At 40.5% G+C, this 12,598-nt stretch overlaps 1 protein-coding gene across 1 annotated transcript; it reads right to left on the reverse strand.

Moving 5' to 3' along the window:
- Positions 1 to 7,083: 7,083 nt before the first annotated feature.
- On the reverse strand, positions 7,084 to 11,860 carry LOC148011282 (peroxidase 25-like). Its single transcript, XM_087670097.1, has 4 exons — positions 11,378 to 11,860; positions 9,174 to 9,353; positions 8,805 to 8,967; positions 7,084 to 8,216 (listed from the first exon to the last, which is right to left on the reverse strand). Exons 1-4 carry the CDS (start codon positions 11,708 to 11,710, stop codon positions 7,795 to 7,797), a joined length of 1,098 nt encoding a protein of 365 aa, XP_087526223.1. The 5' UTR covers positions 11,711 to 11,860; the 3' UTR covers positions 7,084 to 7,794.
- Between the last annotated feature and the right edge of the window lie 738 nt (positions 11,861 to 12,598).

Consider the following 12,598-nt stretch of genomic DNA (forward strand, 5'->3'; position numbering starts at 1 on the left):
CCTCAGGATCGACTTTACTGCCAATAGGTCTTAACGGTCCACCTTCCATATCAGGATTCAGGACTCGCTTTTCCCTAGCATCTTGCTTAGGGCTTCCCTCAACAAGTTTTACAATTCCTTTGTCACCCTCTTTAATATTTTGACCTCTTGTTACGGCTCGTAGATTAGAAGTTTCAATATCATTGACACGTACAGCCTCATAAGGCTGACTCCACTGCCATGAGGTAACTCCTCTACAATAGCCTTTCCTCTTTCAGTATTTACCTTGGTCCATCGTCTTGCTCGAGATTATTCCCTTGTGTGCGATGGTTAACTGGACCTAGTTGTTTACTCCCTTGTTGGAGAGAACTGATCTTACTCCAACAGGTAGCAGCTAAGTAGCCAGACTTTCCGCAAATATCACATTTGACATTCGGGCAATTCCTAGGGAAATGTTGGCCCCCACACCACTTACAGTTGAATCTTGAGGGGCCACCCTTCAGGGCGTCGGCTTCCTATCAAATTATGTTGCTTCTTAAGAAAATTGACATCTACAGCTATTTGTCGATATTGTTTAGAGATCATATCAGTGTAGTGCTTCATCATGTCCTTAACTTCACCAAGGACATTAGAAGTACTCGACTCATAGTCAGGATCGTCAGTTTGTCACCCCATGGGCCTAACCACTTGATTAGGAACCAACAAGGACAACATTAGGATTCATTGTTTGGTTTCCCCCACTATTTAGTGAGGCCGCCTGACTAGCCATAGGCATAGCCATGCTAGGAGGAGTTGGTAACATAGGCAAATTCGACATGATACTCCCTTTTCCACTCATATTTAACATGGGGTCCCCTTGACTCCCATTGGTCAAGGCCAAATTATTAGCATTTCAATTTATCCTTGCTGCATAAGCTGCTTGCAAGTGTGACTCTACTCCTTCTACTTGGATAATGGTAATGTCAATATCGGCCAAAGCAACACTACTCAGCTGCACCTGGATATTAAAATCCAATCCATGTAGGAAATTTTGTAATTGTGCAGTCACTGGAATAGGAATATTAGCATTAAGTTTGCGAAGAACTTGCTTTAGTTTCTTGGCATATGCCTGGACATTCTCATTTGGCTCTTGGCGTGTTACATTCAAAACACGCAACCAATATTGCCCACCCTTCTCAAGGGCAAACTCTCTATGGAAAGCCGTAAAGAATTGGGCATTGCTAGTTATGGTTCCGGCTTCTAGACCGTGATACCACACTGTCACTCTTCCTTTTAATGTCATGTTAAAGAACATCATTAGACGTCCTTTGTCTTGGATTTGATAGTTGAATATGAGGGTTTGAAACTCCTTAATGTGGAGTTCTCCATCTTCTTCTGCTAACCCATGGAAAATGGGTAATGGTGCTCCTAATGCTGGTAAATCCGGTGTACCTATTGGAATTACGATAGGTTGTGCCATGGCTACCACCAGATTGACAACAAGAGTTTGTGTAGGCAACACTACACCCCACTTGTTGTGGGTTGATTAACTGAAAATAGGGAAGTACCAAGACTTCCACTTGCACTCAAAGAACTACTTGTAATACCTAGGTTACTAGAACCACTACCACTTATACATAACGAGCTACTCCTTTGAGGAGAATAGAGTCTTACAATCTCCAACTGCCGTCTAGCCCTCTCAACACGTTCTGCTTTTTTTATTTTGACTTGACGATCCTTGTCAGAGGACATAAACCAACTATTTGGTCCCTAAAAACCCTAGATTCGAGAACCACCACTTGTTGGCGGCTCCCGACAGACGCACCATTGATGGGACCTAAAATTGGTTGATACTGGCTATGGCACTAGCTGGACCTCATGCATACTACAAATAACCCCACCACACGGCCTCGCCGGTCAGGAGCATCTAAAACTCACTTTGCATTAAATGCTTATGACGATTTTTCGTTTGTATCCAATATGTAGTCCAACATTCACATTCCCTTCTCCTCAGAGGGAGTTCCCATAACATATAGGCATAATGCCTTGTAATACACACATAGGGAAGCACCTCTCGGCTAATTGCCGTGGCTCCACTCGACTCTCCTACACCTCGGGGATTGGCCCCAAGAAGATGCGTCGTTAACACATATAATATTTGCACAAACTCTATTCTTTCATAATTCCGCGTTCCAGGCGATTTTGATTTGCCTCGCAAAACTTTTCCCAATGGAAGCACCCGTCTAAACCTACACCTTAGGTTTCCTGTCCTCTTAGTGTTGGTCAAAGTTTATCAAACAAGTGCAATGCATTCCAGAAGATACCACGTGGCATGCTTGATGCAAGGTGTATGACGATTGTGCACAACCATTTTATGATTTTAAAAAAATAAGCCATGTGAGGTGCAGAAAACAACCCTTTCATGAATTTTAATTAAGCATTACGTGCTGCGCTGCTTTAGGGACTAGCACCAGAACTTGCGTGCTACTAGTCACCTATATTTAATTATGGAACGATCCCTAAATGCTATGCAAAAAAAAAAAACCAAATTTGTATCTTTTCAGCAATTAGATCATCGCACAAACTTTCTCCCCCCCTCACCGTTTAGGTGTTGCTGCGGTACATAGGTATAAATGGTTGTTTTGTATCATTTTTGTATGTAAAAAATAATAAACACGTACTATAACACAAAGGACGAGGCCAAACTGAGACTTGACCTCATGCTTTAACCTCGCCAAATATTCACGCACATAAATCTTATTTTTCTATATTTTTTTAGCACGAAAACTCTAATTTTCTTTATTTTTTACTATTTTTTTCTATTTATTATTTATGAAAAATAGGTATTTTCTGATTTATTTGTGTTGGCTTATTATTTTTACTAAAACTTAACATTTTCTCTAATTTTATCCCATTTTCACTCCTTTCTCCCAACTCAAAATCGAAAAAAACCACTAATTTTCATTAAAAATGACATTTTGTGGGTTTTAAAGAATTAATAACGGCTCTAAATCATTACGGATTTTGCATTTCTATAGTTAGAACCCTCAAACATGATGCAAACAAGGTTCAAACAAAAATTCATCGCATATGAACAACATTTGGACCATGAAACAACAAAAATAATCAAATTTCTTTGTAAAATTAGAGCATACCACGTGTCTTGCGTGCTGCGGGTTTTTTTAATAATTATTCTGGGCAGCCCACAGACTGACTAGCAACCATTATTCAGTGCTGAACCTCTTTCCTCAGCCTCTTCTTCATCTTTAAGCAATCCGATCACAGTCGGACAAGCATCCTTCAACCCCTCTTCTTCTTGACTTCTTGCACATGAATTGCCTCTTTGCAAGAGAGGGAGGAGAGAGAAATATTGGTTTTTTATCTCTTTTCTCAATGCATCATTCCTCGGTGGTCTGGCACTACAAGATATAGGCCTTATACCGACGTTAAAAGTAACAAAAATGTAAATAACAAAATTTGCCCCTCTTTCTTTCCCATTTCCTCCCTCTCTCATTTCCTCTCCCTCCCTCTCCCTCTCCCTTTCTTTCTCTCTCATTTCCTCTCCCTCTTTCAATACACATGAATTATACCAAAAACAAGTAAAAGAGAGAGAAAACTCCCTTTCCCTCTCTCATTTTCTCCCTCCCCCTCCCCCTCTCCCTCTCTTTCTCTCTCCATCCCTCTCCCTCTCCCTCTCCCTCTCTTTCTCTCTCATTTCCTCTCCCTCTCTCAATACACACGAATTATACTTCATTTCCTCTCCCTCCCCCTCTCCCTCTCTCTTTCTTTCTCTCTTTCTCCCTCCCTCTCCCTCTCCCTCTCTTTCTCTCTCATTTTCTCTCCCTCTCAATACACATATTTTATACCAAAAACAAGTAAAAGAGAGAGAGAGAAAACTCCCTCTCCCTCTCTCATTTTCTCTTCCTCTCCCTCTCCCTCTCCCTCTCCCTCTCTTTCTCTCTCCCCCCTCTCCCATTTCCTCCCTCTCCCTCTCCCTCTCTCATTTCCTCTCCCTCCCTCTCCCTCTCCCTCTCTTTCTCTCTCATTTCCTCTCTCTCTCTCAATATACACAGATTATACAGAAAACAAGTAAAAGAGAGAGAGAAAACACAAAAGCAAAGCAAGAATGGACAATGTACTCACCATAAATACTCGAAGAAGGGTTTGGTGGCTTCTCTTTGCGACGGCAGCTCCTCTTCGCCCTCCGTACACCTCCTCCTCTTCTTCGCGAACGGTGGCGGCGGTGGTGGTGAGAAGTATTCTTTCTCTCTTTCTCTCCCTCTCAGCAAGATGGTCACTCTCCCTCTCGCTCTTTGTTTCGTGAATGTGCGAAAAATAACATGCTCGGGTTTCGGCCCGTGTTTTTTTGCTCTAGGTACCTTCGCTATCAGCGTCACATTTGCGACGCTAATAGCGACGCAAATAGCGACACCGCTATTTATCGTCGCTAACACTCGTCACTATAGGCTCATATCCTTATAGTGTGGAGTGATCAGAGGCACAGAGAATCTTCATCCCACAACCAAGAGGGTTCCTCTCCATTTGCCCGATCAGAAAATGATGAAAAATAGAGGAAAAATGGGGAAAAACTGACGCCCCCCCTCCCCCCCCCCCCCCCCATGGCGTTTCATTCTTGAGCTTTTAAGCTCTTAATTAGAGCTTTAAGCTTTAAAGCACACAAGAAGTGGTTCATGACTTGGATTTCACACTGTGCGGAAGTGGATTTTTCAATTTTGAGGGGGCAAACGACATCAGAATCGAGATCCGTCTAGACGGGTGGTTCCGTGATGTCGAAATCTACTAAGGTAGGCCATGTCACGCTCTTCCTGGCTTTTAGATCCAGTAGGTGCTTCACAACCCTGAACCTTGCGGGGATTAAATGGGGGATCAAATGACCTCGGAATTGAGATCTGAGACTTGCGTTGGATTCTTGACGTCATTTTACATCTAGGTAAACTCCAGCTCGGTCATCTACCACCGTTTGATTTCCATGAAAATAAGCACTAGCGCTTTAGGGACTTGTTGCTTAAAATCGTACTGATTGCAACCACTGCCTTCGACGAAGTCTATTTTTCCCCTGATATTTATAATTTTTGGCTATTTTTAAACACTCCTCAGCATAAAAAATCATCTGTCATTTAGCCCATTGCAGAACTTGGACACTTGTTGGATAGTATCCATGGAGGGTGCATATTTAAGAAGAGAAACAAACTTGGAGTAGTATGCTTCCAAGGTCAGTCCCATTTGCTTCAAATTGAAGAACTTATTCATCTTTTGGGTGCGATAAACATAGTGTGAAGACACAACCACAACCAATACGGAGATACTTGAACCCCAACTTAGTCATAAGCCCATAATCTAGGAAGTTCAAATCATAATAGTTAGAAACTGAACGGGGAGCAGCAAACCAAACCTAGAAGAAAAACAAGCAAGTTTCACGAGAAGGCCCATAACCAATTAGAGTAAAGATTTTGGGCAATTTCCTTGGGATTCAAAAAGAAAAGTAGCTAGAAGCTTATCCTAGCAAGTAGAAGAGCCAATTTCTGGATGACCACATCAGAAGACTTCACATACTTCAATATACACTAACTACATCCAAATGAGGCTTTCTAGGCATGTGCATAAACTGATTGACAAGGCCAATAACATAAATCAAGTCGTGCCTTATGATAGTAATGTAAATTAAAATTTTACTATCCTTTTGAATATAGTAGGGTCTTCTATCTTACTCCCAACATTAGCACTCAAATTTACATTTTTCTCCAACAGTACTGAAAGTGGTTTACATGCTATCATACCATACTTAGATAATATATCTAAGCCATACTACCTTTCGAATAGCCATATATCATCATCACATTCGATCACCTCAATACCAAGAAAGTACCTTAGCTCACTCAAATCCTTCATCTCAAACTTCTTCTTCAAATGGTCATTGACATCTAGACTAGTCCCATTGTCAATGTCACCTATAATAATCAAGTCATCCACATAGATGGTAGTGATAACCAAATCTGCATCTTTCTTTCTCACATAGAGTGAGTGATTAGCATCAGAATAATAAAAGACAATATTGACAAGATACTCTCTAATCTTGTCACATCATGCTTTGTGCATAGTTTCCTTTGTTGCAATTTATCACTATAAATATCATCCTTCATAGTATAACACTAGACTGCAATATGATATATTTTGCCACTATAATGACAAATAATACTAGAATTGCTAGAATATATGCTCTGTCATCCACCTCTTTCTCTAGAACTTCCCTTGCCTCTAAAGTTTCCATGGCCTTTTGAAACCTGTATTTCACTGTGAACTACTGATTTAACTTATTTTGCCAGTTATCACCACCACATCTCATACCATGACCGCTTGAAGAGGATGTGCCATGTCCTCTTCTTAAACTTGAGTAAAATGCTTGGACGTGTTCACCACTTCTTTTAGATGACTTATCCTAAGGATCCTTATTTTCAAGCACTGCTTATTATCAAGCCCATACCTTACTCCATCTTCTTGCAATGGAGGTTTGCATTCCTACCTACTATCTTCCAATTTGATCTCCTTCTTTGCCTCTATTTTCAAACTCTAGTACATTGCACATCTTTCAACACTATGCCCCTTCTTATTGCTTTAGAGACAAAGTGTGGATGCCTTTTGGGATGATGTCTCCTCTTAGTGATGTGACTAGCTCAAGAAAGAAAGGGTAATTTCTATGCTTGTATCACAATTGCGTATGGTGTGGCTAGATTGTTGTCACTTGCCTAGTTTTTAGCTCGGGGAAGTTACTATATGTATATCCTCTACATCTCGTGCGTTCAAGACCTATTTATAAAAATCCTTATCTGTGTTTTTTTTAAATAAAACATAACCTTTTTTAATTCAATATGTAAATAATCCCTTTATATTACACCCTTTTATATGTAAAAAATGTATAAAATGGTATTTTAAAAATACCTTATTTTGAACCCACATGATGCACACATATATCCACGAGTAATTTACCTATGGTTTTTAGCAAAAACAGAAAAGAGAGTGTGACAAAGCAAGTACCTATTTAGAGGAGCCTAGTAAGTCTATATCTCTCTTCTTCTCTCATATCTCAAATGTGTATGTGTGTGTGTGTGTGTGTGAGAGAGAGAGAGAGAGAGAGAGAGAGAGAGAGAGAGATTAGTACTTTCAAGAGACAGAGTGTTGATGTCATCTTTGGGAGATTGAGATAGTGGGTGGATCTAGGTCCACCATCACCCATGTTTGCAATGGTGATGATCCAATATTTCTTGCTTAAGCCTCCCATGTGTGATGTAGGATATGTGAGAGAGAGAGAGAGAGAGAGAGAGAGAGATTATTGTTCTACAAAAATGAAGAGTATTGATGTCGTCTTTATGATTGGGATATTTGGTTGATCTAGGTCCATTACCCATGTATGCGACAATGATATTGCAATATTTCTTGCTTGATCCTATTATGTGTGGGATAGGTGGATATGTGTGTGTGTACATAGTCATGCGTGTGATATAAGCCTTTATCATTTATTGAAGTCAAGAGTAATGATGAATGGCAAGTGAAGCATACTTGAGTTAAACAATGATACTTGTGGGGGGCGGGGGCGGCGGCGGCGGCGCGGGGAGGCGTTTAATTGAAAGAGGAGCAAGCTCTCCTGATCTCTCCGTGAGAGTCGGTCAAGACATCGATGCTGCTCATCTTGATGATGGACGCAGAGAAGTCGGCATGGAACCGGAAGCCCGGCAAGCCACTGAGCGGGTCAGCATAGGACTGGACGTGGAAGGAGGTGGGGGTGGGGGCGGGGGCGGCGGCGGCGGCGCGGGGAGGCGTTTAATTGAAAGAGGAGCAAGCTCTCCTGATCTCTCCGTGAGAGCCGGTCAAGACATCGATGCTGCTCATCTTGATGATGGACGCAGAGAAGTCGGCATGGAACCGGAAGCCCGGCAAGCCACTGAGCGGGTCAGCATAGGACTGGACGTGGAAGGAGGTGGTGGTGTCGGACATGAGCTTCTGGTCGGATTCGAGGACGCCATAGCCTCGCAGGAGGTTGGCGAAGAAGCTGGCGTCGAACTGGGTCTGGCTGCCGGTGTCCAAGGCGACCTTCTTAGAGCCGTCGCCACCCTGCGGGCAGTGCGCCCTCAGCGTCTCCCTAAGCCCGCTATCCATTGCAGGGTCGGGGCGCCCCGTCCCCGAGTAGTTGTAGAGCCTGTACGCAAAGAATCTGCACTCTACTTGGCCCAATGTATGGCCACCTAGTATCACATTCATGAAAACCATGTGTTAGATCTCAAACTTTTTCTTAATCTAGTTGGCCAACCAACTTGTATTACATTGAGAAAAAACCATTGGTTCTAGATCTCAAACTTTTGCTCGAGGCTATCATGGTAGCAATGGACATCTTGCATCTTGCTAAATTGTGCCAAAGTAGTTGGTTTGTCATCAAATATAACAAGGGGGCACAAGAAAGCACTCAAGCAACAATGTGTGTGTATGTGTGTGCGTGTGTGTGTAAACCACAATGGAAAATTAATTAAAAGAGGAGAAACAACCAACAAATATCCTAGCACACTTTAACTTTTACCTTGGAGTAACTCAATTTGCTCCAAGGAAGAGCTCAACCACTTGAATAGCATGCCTTTAACGAGATGTCGCTAGAAATAATCAATGAACGGGGTACTTGTTGGATTTAAGCGCATATTAAGGAAAAGCATAGATGTGGTGAGTCATCCGTCCATGCCATATGGTGTGCATCCATACTCACACACCCTTATTCTCTATGAGAATCATCTTGATATCACATTGATATGATTCTAGTTGATGCAAGAACAATTCAAGCTTACCACTAAGGACAACAAGGTCTTGTGTAGATAATCCCTTTTTTGCAAACTTTTGCATCAATGTAGGTATAGAATCAAGTGGTGAAGGCATATTGCTTGCATCTGATGCTAAAGACATTGTTCCATCTCTTCTTCCAAGAGGGACAAGCCACGAAGGTCCTCCACTCTATCAAAGTCCAAATAGTTGTGATTAGCATGTGATGAAAATTAGTGGAAATTTTCAATAGTTGACTAGAACATTAAAAGTAAACTATAGGCCCAAAAGCTAAGAATAGATTTTAAGATTGTATCCACTTAGTTGCCTAGTCAAAATATTGGAAACTACTTCTCCCACTAATTTGACAATTCAAAAAGCGTGACCAATGTCCTTACAAAATCCACAGCATCCCTAGCTGCAAGGGCAAGAATGTCGGCGCATGAAACTATACCAGGGCACTCATATTCTAGCATAGACTTTGCCTCTTCAATGACCTGAAAGCCTCTTAGCCCACTATTAGCTGGAGCAGTCCTCTCTACATTTGATCCATCAATGAGGATGGAGCCGTCACAACCCTTCAAGAAAACATTAATTGATTTCAATACGAAACAATAGTACTAGGTAAATTAAACATGGCTTGCTCGTCTTAAGGCTTCACATATGGGACAACTATGCATTGAAGTTAGCACCTTAAATTGAAATGCATAAGACTTGCATTTGCACATGGATAACTTATGACTTAACAAAGAATAATAACTTTATGGTAATGCTCCTTTTTTGGTTTTTTTTTGGGGGGGAGGGAGGGTTTTGCTCACAAATATGCAAGTCTATCAAATGGGTTCAAGAAAATAGATTTCTAAAATTCATTTTCAAATATTTTTTGCATATAAAAGAGTATCGTTCAATGGGAATGCCCATATGTTGAATAAGAAAATGGTGTGATTTATCAAAATAAATTTATAGATAAGGGGTTTTCAAATTAGATATTGAATGCACCTAATAGTAAGGGTTTACATATAGTGAAACCCCCCAAGTGTTAATGTAACATAGATATAAACATGTATCATGTTCATATGCATAGATACTTTGGTGTTCATAAGATTTCTTATCTATGAATTTCTCATTATTACAATACACCCTTCTCCATCACAAATTTGTATATTTTAAAGGTATCTCTAAAAACTACCTCATTCTATAATTACTTTTGCAAATTTCATAACTTAAAAATCCCCAATATTGAATTCACATGATATGAAGCACATACCTTATTGACCGCAAAAAAAAAGAGGTTGAAAAAAATGCAAGGGAATCCATAAGTGAGAAATTAGCACAATGTTGTGGATGGTCTTTACACATGGACTTATAAGTGCTCCATTACAAGAACTTATGCGGTGCCCCGCAATCCTTAAACATCATGCCATTTATTACTATGTGTCTATGGGTGATGTGCATCTACCCTTGAATGGCGAGTAATCTAATCATGTCACATGCACCATGACATTGAGAGCATGGCCAAAGAAATTGAGTAAAAAAACTCAACTCCATCTATAATTAGAATCTACTTTATGGTTGGTTTGATGATTGTCAAGTTTAGTGTCTAATCTAGGCTATTTGAGGAGCTAAATTGGAGTGGATGAGGTGACTCTATCAAGTTCACTATATGTGATTTGGATTTTATGCCTTGAAATATATGTTCTATCAAGTTCTATATTAGATTGTACCTAAGGAAAGGTTTTCATAGAACTTTAGTGGTTTGTGTAGTTTCCATTGAAGTTTAAGGGTTCATGTAGACTCCAATTAAAGAGTAGGAATAAGATGACTCTTGACAATTTAGTATATTTCAAGTAGTTGATCTAGACCGTAACCAATGGTTGTAATGGTGGATGAGATGATTGTATATCAAGTCATGATTATATAGAAATCTAGTATTAGACTCTTATCTACTTCTCTATCAAGTTCTTTGTTAGCGCCTTGTGGAGGATCTTTTAGTCAAAAAATTGACTCTTGAGCTTTCTAAGGCTTGTAGTGAAGGAGAAGAGAGTTTGAGATTACACTAAGGTATAACTCAAGTGCTACTAGACTCTTATTTAGCTTTTCATCGTAGTGACTCTTGCCATTGTTTTCTATTAAGGATTGAACTCATATTTGGTTCTTTTATCAAGATTGGTATAATGAGACCCTAATTCACTTTAGTATTAAGTACTTTGCTTTTTTCTTGGCCTTATAACACTATCAAGTGTCAAACTCTTAATGGAGGATTGCTTGATTTGGAATTTAAGGCTAGGGCTAGACTCTCAGCTAGATAAGTATTATGAACAATTTAAGGGTAGGACTAGACTCTGAGTTATAAGATAAGCAATTATATGAACACTTGAGCCTACACACAAAGACATGTATGTAAGTATGTGGTGTGATACCAACTATACAAAGCGCGATTAGTGGGCCAGCCAAGCCAGCCACTACATATATGTGTGTATATGCAGGTAATGGAAAGGCACAGCATAGGCTAGCTAGTATATATATATATATACGTGTGTATATGCAGGAAATGGAAAGGCGCAGCATGTGATATCATCTTCTGTTCGACTGATCATCTTACACGGACGAAGCAGTCGTGGAAGTGGAGGCGCAAGAGGGCGGCAGAGAGGGTGATGTCGGACTGGAAGTGAGAAGTCACCACAGTCCGCACGATGCTCTCTGCCTCAGGGCACGATCCGCCATAGAAGCCCACCTCTAGTGCAGTATCCCTCTGCGCGGCGCAATATATAAAGGAGCTATCATCTGCAAGGAACATGCCCATCATGACGACGAACAGCAAGGAGGAGGAGGAGGAGGAGGAGAAGATGGAGAAGAAGAACGAGACGGGGAAGGAGACGGAGATGGAGAAGAAGAGGACGCCATTTGAACACATGAGCTTCTGCATTCTCTCCATGCAGATTATATATGATGAGTGGCTTTGCTTGATTGAACCTCCCTCTCACTCCCCTCACTCCCTCTACTATTATTGATTAAGGATATAAGCCTTACACGAATCCATTTCCATATATATCTATATATATACACACGCACACACACTTTCTCTCACTATACATACTATGAAATATCATTCGTAGACCTATATTTATATTTATATCAATATAAGTATGTCTATGTGTGCGTGTGTGTGTGTGTGTGTAAATGCCCTTAGCTACCTTACATGTAATCATACTCCAAGACACTTTTGCCCCCTATGATTCAAACGCTTCATCTACTTGTCTTTCTGTAAAAGCACCACAACAAAAAACATGTATGCACTTCATGGGTAGTACTAAAGCCTGTTTTCGAGCATCTTTGGTTAATCGTGGTCTCACGAAAGAAGGTGTCATCATGATGTCATATCCTAATATCTTGGTAATTAACTTTACTTTTGCACCTTTAGTTTGGCCTTCTAAACTCTTGGTTAGGAGCTCTTAGATGCATTCTTTTCCTTTTGTACACCTCAATTAGGGTTCCAACACAGTGATCTAAAGTATAATTTAAAATGTATGTATGCATGTAATTGTGGATGATCACATATGTGACATGTAGTGGGTAGGTGGGCATGAGTGCGTGTGTGTGTGTGTGTGTGTGCACATGTAATGGACAATAATCACCCCTAGTATCAAAACTTTGTGTCTTAAGGTATAAGTATTCCTCTTGCCTCATCTCTCCTTTCACATCACACATCATGCAAGATGGAGCACCACTAGCATTCGTACAAGACTACTAAAATGATTAACTATACCAAACCCCAAATAAGTGGTTTGATCCCAATAACATCTTTATATGTCTTAGATTTTCA

The sequence above is a fragment of the Lygodium microphyllum genome, chromosome 28 (genome assembly GCF_053477565.2).
Source record: "Lygodium microphyllum isolate KBCC chromosome 28, Lygodium_microphyllum_v1.1.10, whole genome shotgun sequence".
Classification (NCBI taxonomy): domain Eukaryota; kingdom Viridiplantae; phylum Streptophyta; class Polypodiopsida; order Schizaeales; family Lygodiaceae; genus Lygodium; species Lygodium microphyllum.

What these genes read in the sequence shown, in the direction of transcription:
- LOC148011282 (XM_087670097.1), bottom strand. Translation starts at nt 11,710, where the DNA reads ATGGAGAGAATGCAGAAGCTCATGTGTTCAAATGGCGTCCTCTTCTTC. An exon ending in CTAGGGATGCTGTGGATTTT is followed by an intron (nt 8,968 to 9,173) that starts GTAAGGACATTG and finishes GGACTTTGATAG; the next exon opens with AGTGGAGGACCTTCGTGGCT. An exon ending in AGACCTTGTTGTCCTTAGTG is followed by an intron (nt 8,217 to 8,804) that starts GTAAGCTTGAAT and finishes ATGTGATACTAG; the next exon opens with GTGGCCATACATTGGGCCAA.